We start from the raw sequence: 18,724 nt of genomic DNA on the forward strand, positions 1-18,724 counted from the left end.
GGGGGGGGGGGGGGGGGGGGGGGTGGGGGGGGGGGGGGGGGGGTGTTAGTGCATGTGTGCCTCTGCCAGTGTGTGGGCACTGTCTTAAATCTTGTGTGTGTGTGTTTCCGTCATCGGGTTTCTGCTGGTTATGCAGTGTGCGGCAATTTGGAAAAACAAAAATGTTCGTTTTTATGCAACAATCTTATTTTTTGTAGATTTGGCCATCGTCATCCTCACCATGCCGCTGAGATTCTGTGACATCACCAGGATGCGGTCTGTCAGGGTGAGCAACACATTCAGTCAGACGGAGATTCAGGTTGTGGAACAAACCCGACCCGGACGATGCGGAGATATGATATCGATATATTAGCCAGTTATCTAAACCAAATTGTTAAGAATTAAAAATGAATGTTAGCCATTAAATTTTAAAACTCAGCTCCAGTTATTCTGCTGGTCAAAATCAGAACTGCAGAGTTGAAGTGTAATTGCGCACATATTTATTTATTATTTTAGAATAAATTGGACATTGGGATGATTTTCACTTTTTATTAAAAGCTATTAAATACAAATGTTGAAAGCGTGAGGAAATAAAAAACTAATGAAAATCAGTTTTAAACAATCTGCACTTTTTTAAAATGAACTTTTGAATTATTATTCTTAATTACATGATTAAACTAGGATTTTATATACTGTTGTGCAACCTGTGTTGTCTAAACACTTGTTGCTTGTCCTAATAGACATAAGACCCACTCGTGATATTCAGTCTGAAGTCATGAATGGAGAAAAGGAATCCACAGGATGAATCTCTGTATCCAAAAAGTGCCATAAATGGCGGTGTATGTTTTCTCCATTCTTTGGTCTTTCTGAATGCAAATTGAGCAGAAAGATCCTGAACTAATTCCATTTGAGACCAAACCTCCCGCCCCTTCTGTCGGAGCTCCTCATCCCACCGAGGTGCAGCACAGAGCACCTTAACTGCTCTTTTGTGCTGACAGCCGTAGAACTGTTGAATGCTTCCCCGGTGCTCACTGAGGCGAAGCGTCTGCTGGGTTTATGTGAACAAATCCTTATCTGGACCAAACAGCATTTGTACTGTTTTTATTTGGTAAAAGCAAAATCCCACTGGTGTCTAATCATGGTCTGATGACAGGTCATGCATTCATCTTTCGGTGTAGCGCCAGGTTTGTATTCAACAATTCATTTTCAGGATATTTGCCAATAACTTTGGCAGTGGCACTGAGTAACAGTGTCAGGTATGAACAGTATCATGGCAACATGAGTCTCTGCACGTGTCTCTTTATGCATTAAAGTGTGAGTGTGTAGGAGGCTGCAGGCTGGTAAAGTGGGCCTTACAAGATTGTACATCAAATATGTGTTGTGTTTATATCGAAGGCCGTGTGTAGATTGCAGGGTCACACCGTGGCATCGGCAGAAGTGCTGCACGTTCTTGTGAAAGTGTATATGTGGAAATCAATATTCTCCTGCATAAGAGTGCGTGGGCTCGTGTGTCGAGGACAGCTATGTGTTTGGTAAGTAGAGTGTGTGTTTAAAGATAATCATTTAAAGCGTGGGTCCATTTTTATAAAATCATGTTTTTATACCACACTATATCTTACCAGTGGTGTTCCTTATGTATCCAAATCCGAACATTAACATTGCTGTCGAAGTGCTATGTTTTAGTGTCAAAATGATATTTTTCCCATACACACACACACACACACATATATATCCTTATTACATAGTAACTTAAATGTAACTAAGTAGCAGATTGATGCAGCAGTAGACCTGCAACTCCCATGTTCTGTCAGGTAAAATTAATAAAATGACTGTTATATTTGAAGAGAGCGATATACCAAATTATTTATTAAGCAAAAACGCTCAAATGTTTTCTGGTTACCAACATGAGGATTTTCATTTTTTTTCTCTGTTTTTTATCGCTGTCAATTGCATATCTTTGGCTTTTTGACTGTTGGTCGGACAGAACTAGCAATTTGAAGACATCAGCTTGGGCTCTGTGGAAATGAGAATGAGAATTTGTTTTCCATTTTTTTACATAATAATTCATCAATTCATCAAAACCCCATAATCAGATAGAAAACATTATTTCTGATGTAGCTCTAGTGGTATCCAACCATGCAGAGGTTGTTGGTTAGCTTTGGTTTTATTCTATCTGTCTCTGATATTTCTGCATCCACTACAATACAATGAAGACAAACGTAGATACATCTTCCTGAATAGAAAAAAATTTAACATCTCTTGTTAGACAATGTGGTAGCTAAATTAAAGATTATGACATAGTACACATTTTGCGATTATAAATCCAGTTTCAAACTTGCTCAATCAACTTTATGAGATAGCAAGTAAAACATTTTGACTTATCTCATAATCGTCATCCGTGTGATATCACTGAGGATGCTTCTGAGCATCTTATTGCATTTGCTGTTCTGCGAACACTTGACAACCTGTTTCACTGAGATTGATTTACAGACTCCACAGCTTCTTGTTAAACACAACACGCAGTGGCAGATATTACAGACGGTCGTGTCCTTAAATGTCCTCATTCCCTCTGAATCTCCATACTCTCCTTCTAAACCATGTCCTCTTATTTACTGGACTCTTCGTGCACTAAAACTGCCAATTTCTGAATGAGTATTTAGAGGCAGAGACATTGTTACTGCTTCCTGCCCGTTTGTCATTGACTGTTTTTAATACAATATTCTTCCAATACTCGGTTATTTAATCTCCACAGTCTCGCCCACTCTCCTCCGTCCTCTGTTATAATTAGTTGTGTTTGTAAACATAAAAACAATTCCAACCTGTGCATTTTAAAGAACACTATATCACCAAAAGTATGTGGACAACATTCTACATATTTTCGTGGTTGTTTTTAATAGTTTGAGCTCTGCCTCATGATTCCAATCAAGGATGTTGTCTTTCAAACAATAGTGTACTTTCTAACTTTGTCAACAGTTCGAGACTCTTTCTTGTTTCAACAAAGTCGGGTCCATCAAGAAGAGGCGGGCAATACCACAGAATTTGGTTTCGATCCAACACCAAGTCATACCAGAGCCAGAATCAAGATGATCAATACCAATCCCGATATGTTTTATCATTAGAATTATCTGTTTCATTTATTATAATCTGGTCAATGCATCATTTATTTCTCTGAATATATTTTCATCACCACCAAATTGTAGCGGATTGCCTGTATGTGGCTGTGGGGCCAGCCGGAGTTTCATCCGACAGTGATACTGTTTGGGATCTTTAAAGGTCAATCCTTTGTTTGGTTACACGTACACTCGCATGAACCCACTGAACCATCAGAACAAATACTGAGGTAAGAATCAGGGCAACAAAGCAAGCATTTCAGTGTAATGGAAGTACAATGTAAAGTTTCACAAAACAAAAGAAAATACTCTTTACAGGCAAGTACCAATATTCAAAAGCAAGTATCAATAATATTTGCCAAAAAAAATCACCACTTCTCAGCAGTAAACAACGAAAGAAATTCATTTTTTTTAAGTTCAGTTTCAAACCCTCTTTCCAAACAAATCAATTAAGGATCTCTATTAATATAAAAAATATACATAAACATAAATATTTACTGTTCCTGTAAATCACTTAATCAGATGTTGAAATACCAGGCAGTTTGTAGGAGAAAGAATGTTCTGAACTAACGTGGGCTGGATCTGTTTTAGTGGTTGAGAACCTGTTGACCCTAAAGACATTTTCTTTTTTAAAAGCTTTTCCTGGTGAAGAAGAACTTCACTGGCCTGATCAGAGCTCTAACCTCAGCTCCACCGAACACCACCGCTGACTGTAAGCCCGGCCTTATCGCCCAAATATCAGTGCCAAATCTCACTAATGCTGGCCAAGAGCAAATCCCCGCAGCTTCCAAAATCTGATGGAAAGTCTGGAACCAGAAGAGCGGAGGCTGTTACAGCAGCACACTGATGCCCGAGGTTTAGGAATAGGAACCACGTATTGGTCCTAATGTTTGGTGTCCACATACTTTTGGTGATTTGGTGTAGATTCAAAAGTGGCCTCATTCAACCGTAATGATTTGTATCACCCTCCATTAAACCGCTCACTCTCTTTCATTTTTCTCTCACCAGCTCTTCATCCTCTCTCCTCTTTTTTTTTTCCTCTTGCTTCTCTTTTCATTTCTCTCCGTCTCTCCCACTCTGTTCTTTCTTTCTCTCCCTGTCGCTCCTGCTCTCCCTCTCTTATCCCTCCCCCATCTGTGGGAAGCCGCAGTTGTGCGCATGTCGCCGATGAGTCAATTTGTGGAGGCAGTGCACACACACGCGCACACACACACATATCCTGTCTCCCACGAAGGCATCTGTTTCAGTCTGTCTCTCTGTGAGATGCAGCACCAACAGAGGAGAGAGGGGGAGACAAACGGAGGGAGGGAGGAAGAAGAGAAGAGGGAGGGTTGAGAAAACAGAGGAGAGAGGACAGAGACGCAGAGCAGAGAGGAAGAGGACAGAGAAGGACTGAAATCATTATTTTTTGAAAAAGAGTGAAGAGAAAGGGAAGACAAGTCCAAATAAGACGGGAGGAAATCTGAAGAGGATGCTGCTGCAGCCGAGCGTCTCTGCCTGACTTCTGGGGAGTTTGGGCTCGGACATGACAGAGATGCAGCATCCAAGTGTCTGAGCATCTTCCAGGTTGTGTGTGTGTGTGTGTGTGTGTGTGCGTGAAGCCATGGCGAGTGCTCAGCCGGGGGTCCATGCATTGAAACTCCAGCCTCCCTCCGTCTCTAACACGCTGAGGAATGGAAGCAACTTCATTAAATGGGACGAGGTAAGGAGACTGATTTTCATTCATTACAACAACAGAAGCGCAAGACAAAGATCTTTGGGTTCATTTGTATTATTATTTTCTTATACAAACATATTGGTGCAATGTCAGAATGGCATCATCATGCCCACTTGAATCGAATCCAGTGGAATTGAATTGGAGTGAGAGAAGAGGAGGAAATGTGCCATGTTGTCAGATGTGTTTACTATTCATTTGTTGATTGAGCTTTGGCAGTAAGTACCTGTGGATTAGACGCCAGCAAGACAGACAGGAGAGTGACAGTGTGTGTGTGTGTGTGTGTGAGAGAGAGAGACGCCATTGTGGTTAGCTTCTTTATTGCCACCTGTTGGTGTGGAAGCAATTAGTATGCATTGACTGTGTGTGTGTGTGTGTGCGTGTGCGCGCGCACACTTAAATATGTATAAAACACATACATGCAGAACTCTTCCAATGCTGTCACATGCACAGTCAAACACACAATTGAAGGTATTTGTGTGTGTGTGTGTGTGTGTGTGTGTGTGTGTGTTGGTATGCTGAAGTACGGAGCCCTGACAATGAGAAACATGCTGTCCGGTTGCCATGGTAACTGGGATGGCTACCACCACATAAACAGATCTGATGTGTGTGAGAAAGAATTGAGTGTGTGTGTGTGTGTGTGTGTGTGTGTGTGTGTGTGTGTGTGTGAATCAATGCATTGAGCCATATGATATCATGAATCATACTTACGGAAGAAGTAATCCAATATACTGTTCAATCTAGTCACCGTGTGTGTGTGGATATTTGAACATGTCGAGCTCGGCTTTATGAAAAATAGAATCGGTTGCTATGCCAACAAGTGACAACCAGGGATCCTGTGAACCGTCTTCTGAGCTTCTTCTTCTAGTTCGTACTCTTTTGAATGCGCGCCGCACTATTTATGAGGAAACAGAACTTCATCAGCACCGACATCTTTACGAATATTTCAACAGGCTGTTTCCCCACAAGAGATCCTGCCTAAAAGCGGCGCTCTCTCATGTGCCTTTTTTTTCACAGTTATTCTTCTAATTTCTATTCAATCTCAGTTAATTTGAAAAACTCCTTTTTTCTGCACACAGTAAAAACTGTGAGCTCTTCCTTAAAGCTCAAATCTGTAATGCTTATGTGTTCCAGCAGCTTAACACATTAAAACATGTTTATATTCACAGCCAAAACAGAAAGTAGAGTTTTATTGCACCATGAAAAACAGAGGTGAGGAAGTCCAAAGAGACTTTGTCAACATTGTTTTCTGTTAATCATGACAACACTATTGCCATAACCTTAACAAATTAGTAGGATTACCTTCAGTGATATTCATTTGTCATGAGAATAATCTCTCCCTAACCTCAGTCCGTTACTTTAATAATTAATAGGACTCAACCATAAGCTTAGAGGATCAGAAAGATGCACTAGAAATTACCTATTTAGATATTTAATTTGTTGATATTGTATATGCACTGTAATTGTAAAACAAAAATGCATGCAAGATATGGAACAAGCTACCTTTAGATATAAGAGGAGCCAGCTCACTAAATATTGTTTTGACTCTCATAAGGCCTGGAACTCTTTGTATGCACTTGCTTTGTACTTGTGCATCGCTTGTTTGCTTCGTTCTGTTTTGAGCACAGATCAGCTCCTTCCTGGATGGATCCTCTTCTGTGGCCCTGAATCTAATAAACACAATGTTTGTTTTGATTGATTCTATGCAGCTTAAGTTGATCATTTGGAGGTATAATTGTCACATATTGTCCTATCACATGAAGCCTTATTAACTTTAATCTTTGACGTTATTTAACTCTAAAGTTTTGAGTCCAAAGAGTTTCCACCCGTCTCTCTAAAGTTAAGTAACTTCTATCCAACCTCTGACTTTAAGTAAAGCTGTCGAAACCATCACAACAAAACACTTCAAGCTGAACACAGTGGACTTTTCACTAAACTTCACAAAAAGATGCATCTTTGCTCCATCGTGTGTGTTTATTTATTTGATGTTTAAAGTAACTTAATTCTAAGTCTTAATTCTTGCCTTTTTGTCGTTATTTAATTCCAACTTCAATTTCGCTGCAAGCGTAAAGGCAGAATGAGTCGGATTTGTCGGTTGCAGTTTGTGAACACAACATATTTAAAGTTGTCCCCCTTCTCATCGAGGGTTTGGGGCCAACGGGTGAAAGTCAAACCACAGGTTCAGTCTCGTTTAGAAACGAGCTTCTGTGTCCGTGGCTGCACATCGACTGAGCAAAGTATATTGTTTCCCCCTGAAGGCTACGCTTCATATAAAATGCAAAAGCTTTTCTGCACTGCCCGATTCCACCTGGAACCAATTACATGTCATGTAACTGTCATGGCGGGTTACTATGGCCACAGGGACAATAGAACTTTAGTTTGGTTAAAAATCCCTCAATGTTCCCCGTTTAATGAGCACATTTAAAAGTTGAGAGAGCCAATCCATTGTGAGAGGACAGAGTAGTACTTTCTATGGGCACTGATGTTTTTTTATATATATTGTGTGAATTTTAAGTGCAGGAAATGTTTTCCATTTGAAAGCTGCTTGCTGTTGTGGTGATGTTTTCATCACTGGTTCCCTGTGTTTCTCTTTAGGATCTGTCCACCGTGACTCCAGTGACTCTACACGTGGATCCACATGGGTTTTACCTCTACTGGACCGACCAAAACAAGGTGCAGCACACAGACACTGAACTGTCTTAAACTGCCTTCACCTGGAGGCCGATATTCTTAACTAGCCAGATGATAAAAAAAACGACATTTAGTGAATTGATTAAGTCCAAATTTGACTCGTGAAAATTCAGGTCTGAGTAGTCAAGTGTTTAAATTTGGTCTTGTGTCCGACACAGTTCTGAGTCAAAGACTAATTACAGTTTAGTTGAAATATAACTTTAATCTTACCCTTTTATTTTATGCCCTCCTCCGCAAAATTAATTGACACTCGAAGAGCGCAGGTTGCTACTTCAGTAAAATTTCCATTTTAAATAAGCGCCTGACAAATATCCTCTGAATAGTTTTCCATTTTAATATTTAAACTAATTAAACATTAGTTGAAATGGCTTTTAATTGCCTTTGTGGCCAAAGGTACTCATGTCAACACTTGCTTACATTAAGCTAACGCTAACTCTTACTGGTGAAAGAGATTTAATTATTAAACTGACTACAAACCAACTTTAAAAATGGATGTGAACACAGATTCTCTTTTATTCCCGTTATAAGTGTGGAAACAAAATGTGCTGATATAATCAAATGTGAAAACGGGACAATCTCAATATAATTTTGTTTAATTAAACTATTAAATTTACTAGCAGATAAGTTTATATTCTTGTGCATAAATAATGTAATAGAGGTTTGTACTATGAATGTAAATGTGCCATAGATAAACATATACAGGAACTGTTCAGATATACCACAGTGAAAAGCTGCAGTAACAAGTTTATATATTGCAAAGAGCAAAACCATATCAACAGCATCTGATCATTGATTGTTACAAACACTCCTACACACACACACACACACACACACACACACACACACACACACCTCCAGGTGGGCTTAAATCCTTAACAGGAAACAGGATGAGGCATTTAGCTCCAGCTGACTGTGTGTTTGTTTGTGTGTTTTCATTAGGAGACAGAGTTGTTGGACCTGACCATCGTAAAAGATGTCAGAACGGGGAGAAGCACCAAAACACCCAAGGTACCGTCACCTGATTACCTGATGTTTGAATCTGTCACTTCTTGTGTACCTCGTAGTATTCATATCATATTTATATACTATCATATGTGTTATTGAATGATCTCTTTAGGTGTGTTGTTTGAAAAGCACTCTATAGAAAACAAAGAATAGGATATATATTGTTCAGTGGCAGCCATACTAACACCACTATCCAGCTGACTGCTGTTTTAAAACGATTCTCAATCATGATCACAGGGGCTGCCGCTCAAATTTCCAATTATCGTCTCCCACTGTTCCTTTCACTACCTCCGCATTAATTTTGTCATCCAGAAATTGATGTTCACGTGGTAACGTCGCAGAAGAAAAGCTCCTCAACAGCTGGAGGATTCCTCCTCACTCAGACTTGTCAGTTTGGGCAGAGGAGGGTATTAAGCGTGCCGTGATCACACCCACATTCTGAAAGAAAGATAAGATAAAACATGACACTGCCGTGGATTATATGGTGTGTATATGTTGTCTTAATTCCAGTACAGAACGAAAACAAGTCAAAGTCGTTGGAATTATTTCCACAAATAAAAGTTATATACAAAGGCAGGCTTACAGTAACACATCACTGACATTGATATTCATGGGATTATATATATTTTATGATATATCGTTGGATAAAAGGTGCCTGAGATTGTTTTGTACATTCATAACTAAATAAATGTTGTGTATTGAGCCTAATGGATAGTGCAGGGCCAACACTACGTGTGCACATTGGCAGTTTTCCACATGTAATGGCACATGCCAAATTAAACTGACAGCCTCTTCAGCCAAGAAGCAAAATACCACGTGTAGCATTAGCATCGTAACATATTCATCACATATGTTTCAGATGCCTTTTCAAGACTGGGTTATCTCCCACATAAACCCTAACAGACAGCAGATTCAAATTATTTTATGTTTAACCACCTGATATTTCACAGATTTTTTTTTGTTGTCGTCATCCGTCTCCTCTGTGCACGTCCAGCGTGGCCTTCTGTTTTTTAGCCGACGGCTTTGTTATTCTGTGTCGTCCAATAGGAGGCCAAGCTGCGGGAGCTGCTGGATGTGGGGAACCTGGTCGGCCGGCTCGAGAACCGCATGGTCACAGTGGTTACGGCCTCAGACCTTGTCAACGTCAACCAGCTGAACTTCATCGCTTCACAGGAGGACGAAGCCAAGGTGTGAAACTCACAACAGTGATGATGTCGGGGTACTGATGATGATGATGATGATGATGATGACGATGATGATGATGATGATGATGATGGAGTGTCTGATTTTGGTAGGTGTGGTGTGAGGAACTGTTTTCTCTGTCTTCCAACCTGCTGAGCCTCAATCTCAACAGAGACCACAGTCTGTTGAAAGCGTGAGTAAACACACACACACACACACACACACACACACACACACACTCACACACTATATCTTCAGTCTATTTACTTGTACTGTCTGAGTATCCAAAGCCTCATATGCCATCTTCCTCTGTCCCGCATCCACCGTCGTCCTGCTGCCTGAAATACTCACTAGATGTAGATTAAATGTGTGTTAATCCGCCGCCGAAAATAATCCCCAGTAAATGCACAATTTCCTCCTGTTTTAGTAGTGTTTGCTGAAAACTGCAATGCCCAGCTGGTGAGGAAAGTATTTTCTTCAACAATAAAGCTAAATATTCAGACGGAACAAAACAACCTGGACTAATGCATTGTTGGTAATGATCGTTTTAATAGGAGCATCATTCGTTAATCCTAAAGTCTTTACTCACCTGGGGCGTTTTATCGATACATTTTTCGAAGTGTTGATTTTGTCATGAGTACTTTCACACTGAACGTGAATAGTGGCAAAGAAGCGACATTTCACATTGGGAATAAAGGCATCAACCAATCAAGTTGTTCCGAGCGTGTTGAGTTACGTCTTTAAGCGGAGGCTCAGTACTCCCGAACCAATGCTGCAAACTTTATTAGTCCTTTCGTTCTTACCTTTCACAATAAAAGTCCTAGACATATAATATTCAGAGAGGAGTATTTTGCATTTTCGTGTTGTTTATTCATCATGTCCCTGACGTGTAAAGGCATTTAATTGGACCTTTTGTTTTTATCTTATATATACTCGTCAAGTTACTTCAGATTTTAAGTAAATTTGGATCATGGTTTAGGATTAAGATGCTGTAGTTTACATCAGATTACAGGTAAAGTGTCCCAGAATACTCCTACTGTGACATTCTGTATGTCGACAAGGTGTCTGAAATGAAAAGAAGTCATATTTAGTTGTTCAAGGCTGATGGTTTCAACATTGGTCATATGTTTAAAAAAAGTATAAAGTCATATAAATATCCCATTTTCTTATGAAAAAGTTGCTAAACGACTGTTGCTTTCTACTTTGATGAAATCTGCATGGACCAAATTCTCTCAAACGACTTTTTAGCATCCAGCATTAGCGGCACAGACGATATTCTGCTTGAAGCGTTTTTTCAGATTTGTGATCACAATGATTGAGATCTGTTTGTGACCTCCATCAGAAGATTAGACAACGTTGCTTAGTACCAAATACAAATATCACTTCAGAGTTTTGGTAAGACATTCTTCAAGGTAAAGGACACCAAAAGGATGTCTTACCCTGCAGACAGCCATTTGATGAAATCAATGAAGTCTACATTCACGATAATTCTGCACTTGGATCAGAAAACGTTGTAACATTCAGCTCTGAACTTGTGTGCTCTCTTTGTTTCAGGTACGTCAGGTTAACTCTCCATCCGAACGCAGAGGGGAGGATTCCTGTCAAGAAGTGAGCTCCCTGATTATCATTACCTTCCTAATCTTTAATCAATGGCTCTGTGTTAACGTTGAGGCACATGTTACAGTAGATGGTCTAGAAGATGTGAGAAAATAGCCCGAGGAAATCTGTAGAGACGCGCACAAACTGAAACTTTGCTCTTTCCTGTCCCTTGCTTCCAAAAATACACCTAATTCCATGTGCACTTGGGAAAGCAAAAACAGGGACAGGATTCGTGAAGGTGCTTAATTCAGCACTGACCTGGTAATCAACCGCTGCCAGAGCATGAGATGGGATAATTTCCTTCAGTTATGGAGGAAAGCTGTACTTTAGGAGCAAAGCGGCTGCAGAATTAAGGTCAGCTGATATATCTTGGAAGTCGAGGGGAAGTTCTTAAGAACGCCAGGATGGTTTTGACAGTTCGGGGAGTTGAAGGAGAGAGTTTTGGGGATGTTGAGAAGCAAGGACTTCCATGTTGTCATCGTAAAACATTTGTTTAAAGTGACATTTTGAGAGAGCAGGAGTACATTTTGGGGTGGTTAATTAGAGGGAGGAGATATTTTAGGAAGTCAAAATGTACGTTTCGTATGAGTTGATAATGTTGTGATGTCACTGTCTGTTACAGCATTGTTCGACTGTTTTCGTCAGACAGAAAGAGAGTAGAGACTGCGCTGGAGAACTGCAGACTGCCCTACGGACGGGTAAACACTTCAAATAAGTTTGTGTTATTATTAGTGGCAGTAAACAGTAAATACACAAAGGAGTTCATAGTTTAACTATAAACTATGGATACATGCTTTCAAAAAGCCTTCCCTTTGGACACAGTCTCTTCAAACTCTGTCCTTCATTTTTCTCCATTTGCTATTTGGTGTCGAAGCTTCTATCTGATGCTTTTTGTCCAGAATGAGTCAGTGCATGGAGGGCCGGAACGAGCTCAAATATCTGGGTCATCAAATTTTCGAAGCGACCAGTGAAAAGCAGAAAAGTCTGATTCCCTGCTCACGCTGAGTCTCACATTTAATATTCCTGTGAGCACAGAACGCTTCATTTAAACGGAGGAGAGTTGGGGAAATAAATCAAAGATGGAGGAGGAAAGTTTGATTATTTTCAAGGTATAAAAATATTTTACAGAAAGTAGGAAGAGGAGACGTTGGAAGCTGGCACTGTCTTTGACACCGGCAGTTTCCGTTCTTGCTAATTAAAAAATGTGCTTGTGCTAATGTCCGTGTCCTACATATCTGACAGGGTGACAGTATCAAACTGGAGGACTTAACGCTGGAAGTTTACAGGAGCTTTTTGGACAGTCTGTGTCCTCGTCCTGAGCTTAGCAACATCTTCAAACTGCAGTAAGTATTTAGAAAATCTCCATGTCTACAGCTACAGTCACTGACCTCTGATCAGCTCAAAGACTTAATGTTAAACAAGCTGCTCTGCTTTTTTTTTTTTTTTATAAAGTGTGTTGTTATTTGCTTCGGGCCAATTTCTTTGATATGAGAAGGATGATGAATAATGATTCATCTTCTGTCCCACTTGTACACAGAGAGGGATTAAAGAGAGGAGCTGTGTCTTTATCTTTGGAGCGGTAATCACAGTATTAGCTCTTATTATGCTCAGCGAATTATTGATTAATCAATCGATTATTTTCAATTAATTAGTCTATGAAATGTCAAAACATACGTCCTTAGAGCTAAGTCCTCATCTTTTGCTTCATCGGTTTGACTAAAACCAGTTTAAACGCACAAAGGGATTCAGTTTATGCTGATTAGAGATTAAAAAAACCTGCAAATCCTTCCAACGACGACATGTTTCAGCTCTAATTCAAACAACATCTTTATTCCCTCTAATGAACAAGGTCCATTTATTTATCAAAACATGTGTATCAGCTTCACTGCCCTTAGCTTGCACTAATCTCTTTACATGTAGTTTAATTAACGAAGAAAGAAATAACACGTGGACATATTGCAACTGTACTGGATCTCTATATGTTTCAGTAGCTTTGAAAGGATCGTGTCAGATGTTTCGTAGACTTCCTGCTGTACCCTGTGACCCCTCTGTTCTGTAGAGGATGGGGCGACGGGACGCTGTCACTCGATCAGATGACAGAGTTCATCAACAACAAGCAGAGAGACCCGAGGCTGAATGAAATCCTCTACCCGCCTCTTCGTCCTGCACAGACACTCGCTCTGATGGAGAGGTACCAAGACGACCAGGCACAGCTGAAGCAAGGTGCACACACACACACACACACACACACACACACACACACACACTGTCTGGAGGATATTTGCTATTTTTCCACTGTATTCTTAAATAACTTGATGCCATTAGCTAGTCAGCTGCGTTTGCCAGCAACTTGTACTGTTCTACATGCGTTGGTACCAAAATACTCTTCCAACCCGCCCACACACCCACAGAGGGTAACCTGCTCAAATAAGCTTGAGGTGCTCACATTTGTGTCGGATCCTGCTAGAAGAAAAATTGGCAACAACTTGAAATCCTTCACCACGTCTTTCATGATTTTTATTTTTTTACTATCTGTGAAATAGAATAGATATATTTTTGCACATTAATAATGAAGTCGAAATGAAGCTGGCAAAGATTGTTAGAAACTACTTTGGAACAAATCTGGTTTAGGAAATGCCTCGTAGTGGTAATTTAGGAGATAGAATAGTGTCTCCACAAAATGATTTCACTGTTAAACCATAAGTGTTGATGGAAATGTTTGTTCTAGGCATGAAGAGAGTCAAGAAGAACCACTCCGTTGCTCATCTGTTGCAAGGATCTTAGTGTATTATAGGTCCTGTAGTTGTAAGAAATTATAATATTTTGTATTATGTATTGTAATTACTGTTATAATGCATTGTTTTCTTTGAGTAAAGTGAAATTAAAACACACAAAACACGTTTTAAATCTAATTTTTACTTTACGTAAAGCAAGAAACGACCACTTACAGTAACTTATACTCTCATTATACAGCATTATAAATGATTATTATCATGCATAATAAAAAGTATGTAGGAATTATAACACACTATAAAGATGTAAGTGAGTGACCAGCAATTATAAAGTAATATGATACCTGACCTTATAAGTCATCATAAAAAGCTTTATAATGTGTTGTGATTATTGTTGTAAAGCATTATGGATGTTTATGAATGCTTGTAACTAATTATACAGTGCTTAATTATAATTATAACAAGTTATGAGTATGTGTATAATGCATTATAGACCTGAGCATTATAGAAAGTCTTTCTCCCCTTTATGTCCTGATAATGTGTGTTTGTTACGTAGGCGTCATCACTCTCCAGGCGTTGTCCAGTTATCTGTCCAGTGACGAGAACGGAGTCATCCCACCAGAAAAACTGGATCAGTCTGAAGACATGAGCTACCCGCTGTCTCACTACATCATCAACTCATCACATAACACCTACCTGACAGGTACACACTCACACACACGCACACACACACACACACACACACACACACAAAGCCCGTTCCACTTGTCCAAGGATTTGTGAACGGACGGTTGAAGACATACATCCAAGAAAATGAAGCGTGGGCAGACAGCAGTCTGAACTGCTTTTTATTAATTTAGTTAATTTAATTTATTATTATTTATTATTTGTTGAGACGAGATGACAGTTTGAATTCTGTAAATACTGTAAAAGCTGTCAGGGAAACATAAAGCTCCACTCTGTGAGCCATTATAGTCCTTCAGAGTGTCATTTAACTCAACAACATCGTAATAAAGGGACTTTATTAGTATCTGACTGGAGATCAGCTTAGAAAGAGAGGTTGGGGTTGTGCCCTTTTCGGATGGTGAAAACACACTTCTTCTGTCCAGCATAAAAGTGTTTATACTCCCTGACAATGTGGACCAGAGGCAGCCCTGCAGTTACATCCGTCATAATGTCTTACTTGTGTTTCAGCGGGCCAGCTGGCGGGGAGCTCCTCGGTGGAGATGTACAGGCAGGTTCTTCTGGCCGGGTGCCGCTGTGTGGAGTTAGACGTGTGGAAAGGACGAACTGCTGAGGAGGAACCCGTCATCACACACGGGTTCACCATGACGTCGGAAATCCCATTCAAGGTTTGTGTGTGTGTGCACGTTGTAGTGCCAAAAGTCCTTCATGCTTCCTGTTAATATGGAGTCAATTTAGCAGCTTGTTGCCCATTGAACATGTTTTAGACCATTTTAGGTTAGTTGCTCACATGGACAACTTATCCATTGATTTCCAAAACAAAGCACACATTTCATCCAAATAACTATCAGAAACTTTTGTAGTATGCATTTGTTTTTTCTTCTTCCTACTCACACTCATCATCTCACAACCCTCCAGATTTATCTAGTGACCCCTTGAAGGGAGCTCGACCCCTAGGTTGGGAATCACTGCAATAAAGTTGCTAAGAGTTTCAGGCTCCAGGGATCTTGATTGCACACCTTCCCCATCTTTTTCTCCCCTCATTTAATCTCACTCCTGTCAATTCTAACAAAGGCATAAAACTCCTAAAACAAAGAATCACCGGCCATCTGGCACAGATCGTCTGTTGTTCAAGAGCTCGAAATGAAGTACTGTCTAAAGGCAGACTGAAAACGTACACTTAGTTAGTTCTGAGATTTGTTTGTGTGAAATGTTTTTTATAAATGCTCTGCTGTGCTCTTTCCTGTCTGCTACTTTTCTTGGTACAGATGTAATTTTTATTTTTTTTTGTATTTTCCAGGAAGTGATCGAAGCTATTGCAGAATGTGCCTTCAAGACGTCACCTTTCCCCGTCATACTCTCCTTTGAAAACCACGTGGACTCGTAAGAATCTCTGTCCTTATTGATTGATTTATGTGATCCATATAGATGGATTACAATGTAACATGTTTATCTATCTATCTATCTATCTATCTATCTATCTATCTATCTATCTATCTATCTATCTATCTACCTACCCATCAGTTTGAAGCAGCAGGCAAAAATGGCTGAATATTGTCAATCTATTTTCGGAGATGCTCTGTTGATTGACCCTCTGGACAAATACCCTGTAAGTAACACACACACACACACACACAGGACAAATGTTATATTAAACATTTAATAACTGCTGAACAATTGCTAATTGTGTGTCCTTAGCTTGGGTAGGGTAGGGTTGCACATTTCTTATTCATTCTGTCTCTCTTAGCCAAAGGTTTACATGCTTTCATGTATGTTTGGAGTATATTACTGGGGTGAACATATTTTATTTACTTTTGATATTTCAGTTAACCAGCAGATAGTAGCTTGAAGCACAGTGCACAGTTTGTAAGTCGTTAACAGCTGCTGCTAGTTTTTGCTAGCCAGCTGTCACCATGTGGGATGTAACGTGAGCTCGATTGAGCTGATTGAGAAGTTTTAATTTATCTATTTATAGTCATTCTTTATTGTAAAACATGTCCTTTGTATATTACTTGCTCACTTTAAATCCTAAGTTTGCACACAGCCCACACTGCCGGCTCAAATTTTTCAAGTACCTTTCCCCGCCAGATAGCTAACTCACTATGGCACGTTTCACACTGTATGTAGTCGACAAATCTGGATTTATTTGGCAAATTAATGTGTTATGTCTGCTTATGATATGGTAAAAGGTTTGTTTCTATCTGCATATCACATGGAAAATACAACCTGAGCAGATTACCCCGATATTTCATTTTAATCCCCTATTAATTCCCGTTAATTCCCATTGAAATTATCCACCTTTGAATATTCCTGGAGTATTGCAACCCTGTTCTCAGCAACAGCGATCGATTGTGCTCTCATCTCCGTCGTGTGTTTGTAGCTGGAGTCTGGCGTCCCTCTGCCCAGTCCTCAGGAGCTGATGGGCAAAATTCTCATCAAGAACAAGAAATCCCACAAACCCTCCAATAGCACGGACACCAAAAGACTGACGGACCAACCTGCCAATCAGAGCAACGAACCAGTGTCTCCTAGCAACATCACGGGAGGTAAGACACAAAGACAAAAAGGACTTCTTTTTTTTCAGCCTAGAAATCATGTGAAATGTTTTCAGCTGTGACACACTGACAGCCTTTGTATGAAAACACATAACAGGCCGTAATGACTGCTGGTTTCTCAGGCTACAGGAACTGATGGCTGGACAATATTGTTACCAAAGAGCATTCAGGCTTTCATGTAGAAGCACTCATTGTTTTTTTGTGTGGATCTTTAGAGCTATGTCTACACGCAGCGGACACGTATGTCCTCGCAAATATGAGTCACCACCAAATTAGCTCCAGTTTCAAAAGGTACAACGATGGCGCTGAAGCTCCAGCTCTGCCACCGAGGCTTTGCATACAGAGATTCAGACAGCCGAGTTTATTTTTGCATATTTATTGAACGAATCAAAGGAGAGAGAGACAAGAATAATTTCGAGAAAGAGGTCGAAATGTCACACGCTTATTCAAAAGAATGGCAGTTACCGAGTTTGTCTGACTGCATCTTATAAAAACATGTTTTCAATTGAAGTTAAACCATGAAAATCACCAAAAATCGAATGCTATAATTATTGCACAAAATAAGTTCCTGGATTCAGAGTTCTCCTCAGAAGTGCCTTTGTCAGAGGACACGCATACTGCCCGTCATGACTTAGGCCAAAGTGACAACCCCGCTCCTTCTGCTCACACTGGTGTCTTTGGTTTTCTTCTGCAGTTCATTGCACCTCATCAGGGATGTCTCAGTAATGAGCAGGACATCCCAGAAGAGGTCGGAAGCTCAGAACAGCAATTAGACAGCAGTGCAGGAGGAAATTAGGTAGCCTTATTGACACGTCTGGTGGTGTGTGACATCGTGAAAACAGGTCTGGGGCCGAGAGCCCAGTCGTACACAAAGAGCAGACTAGTCGCCGCGCTGAAGTACGTACTCATACGCCGGCCATGACCCAGTCGGTGAACGCTTGAGTGGGCTGAATAATCACCCGTAGAGCAGTTAAAGCAGTGGGTTGTTTACAGAACCACAGGCATCTGTTTGGTTTGTATTCTGATGTTTGGTGTATTTTCTACTTGCAATCAATTGTAGCACAGATTTTGAGTTTGTCTGTATTACTCAGATATCCTACATACATCTCTCCTGTTGGTTCATTGTTGGTTTGATTTTAATGTCTGCCTGAAGAAGAAATCATGCATACTGACAGAAGGTTTCACATGTTTCTACAGAGGAAATATTTAACCAGTTTCAGGGCTCGACAGTAAGGGTTGCCATTGTCATTGCCGGGATGACGTTTAGTCGTCTCGTTTAGACACTTGTTAGCAACCGTCCTTTTTAAAACACTTGAAAGTTTCAAAATCCACATGATTGGTATTTGCTGATGTATTTTATATTGTACATTAACATTAAAATCTCAAAAAACACATTGACTTTGAGACGAGGGAACGTACATTTAAAAATACAAACACATGTACAGGTTTTAGGACTCATTCCTGCAGCATTCT

At 40.1% G+C, this 18,724-nt stretch overlaps 1 protein-coding gene across 2 annotated transcripts in view; it reads left to right on the forward strand.

The window, feature by feature from the left end:
• Positions 1-18,724, forward strand: part of LOC116397031 (1-phosphatidylinositol 4,5-bisphosphate phosphodiesterase beta-1-like) — a 47,564-nt gene that overhangs the window by 19,041 nt on the left and 9,799 nt on the right. Inside the window, exons 2-15 of one of the 2 annotated variants that reach the window (XM_031872157.1) lie at positions 4,658-4,791; positions 7,399-7,476; positions 8,434-8,502; positions 9,547-9,687; positions 9,795-9,874; positions 11,236-11,289; positions 11,903-11,978; positions 12,523-12,623; positions 13,340-13,503; positions 14,569-14,715; positions 15,207-15,364; positions 15,997-16,079; positions 16,221-16,305; positions 17,077-17,242. In XM_031872157.1, the coding sequence (XP_031728017.1) occupies positions 4,693-4,791; positions 7,399-7,476; positions 8,434-8,502; positions 9,547-9,687; positions 9,795-9,874; positions 11,236-11,289; positions 11,903-11,978; positions 12,523-12,623; positions 13,340-13,503; positions 14,569-14,715; positions 15,207-15,364; positions 15,997-16,079; positions 16,221-16,305; positions 17,077-17,242 (1,501 nt within the window). In that variant the 5' untranslated portion in view covers positions 4,658-4,692. Of the gene's footprint in view, positions 1-4,429; positions 4,792-7,398; positions 7,477-8,433; positions 8,503-9,546; positions 9,688-9,794; positions 9,875-11,235; positions 11,290-11,902; positions 11,979-12,522; positions 12,624-13,339; positions 13,504-14,568; positions 14,716-15,206; positions 15,365-15,996; positions 16,080-16,220; positions 16,306-17,076; positions 17,243-18,724 lie in introns of those variants that run through there. The other variant, XM_031872148.1, reaches the window with a different exon arrangement.

The sequence above is a fragment of the Anarrhichthys ocellatus genome, unplaced genomic scaffold (assembly GCF_004355925.1).
Source record: "Anarrhichthys ocellatus isolate YVR2014 unplaced genomic scaffold, GSC_Weel_1.0 scaffold3, whole genome shotgun sequence".
In the NCBI taxonomy this organism is placed as follows: domain Eukaryota; kingdom Metazoa; phylum Chordata; class Actinopteri; order Perciformes; family Anarhichadidae; genus Anarrhichthys; species Anarrhichthys ocellatus.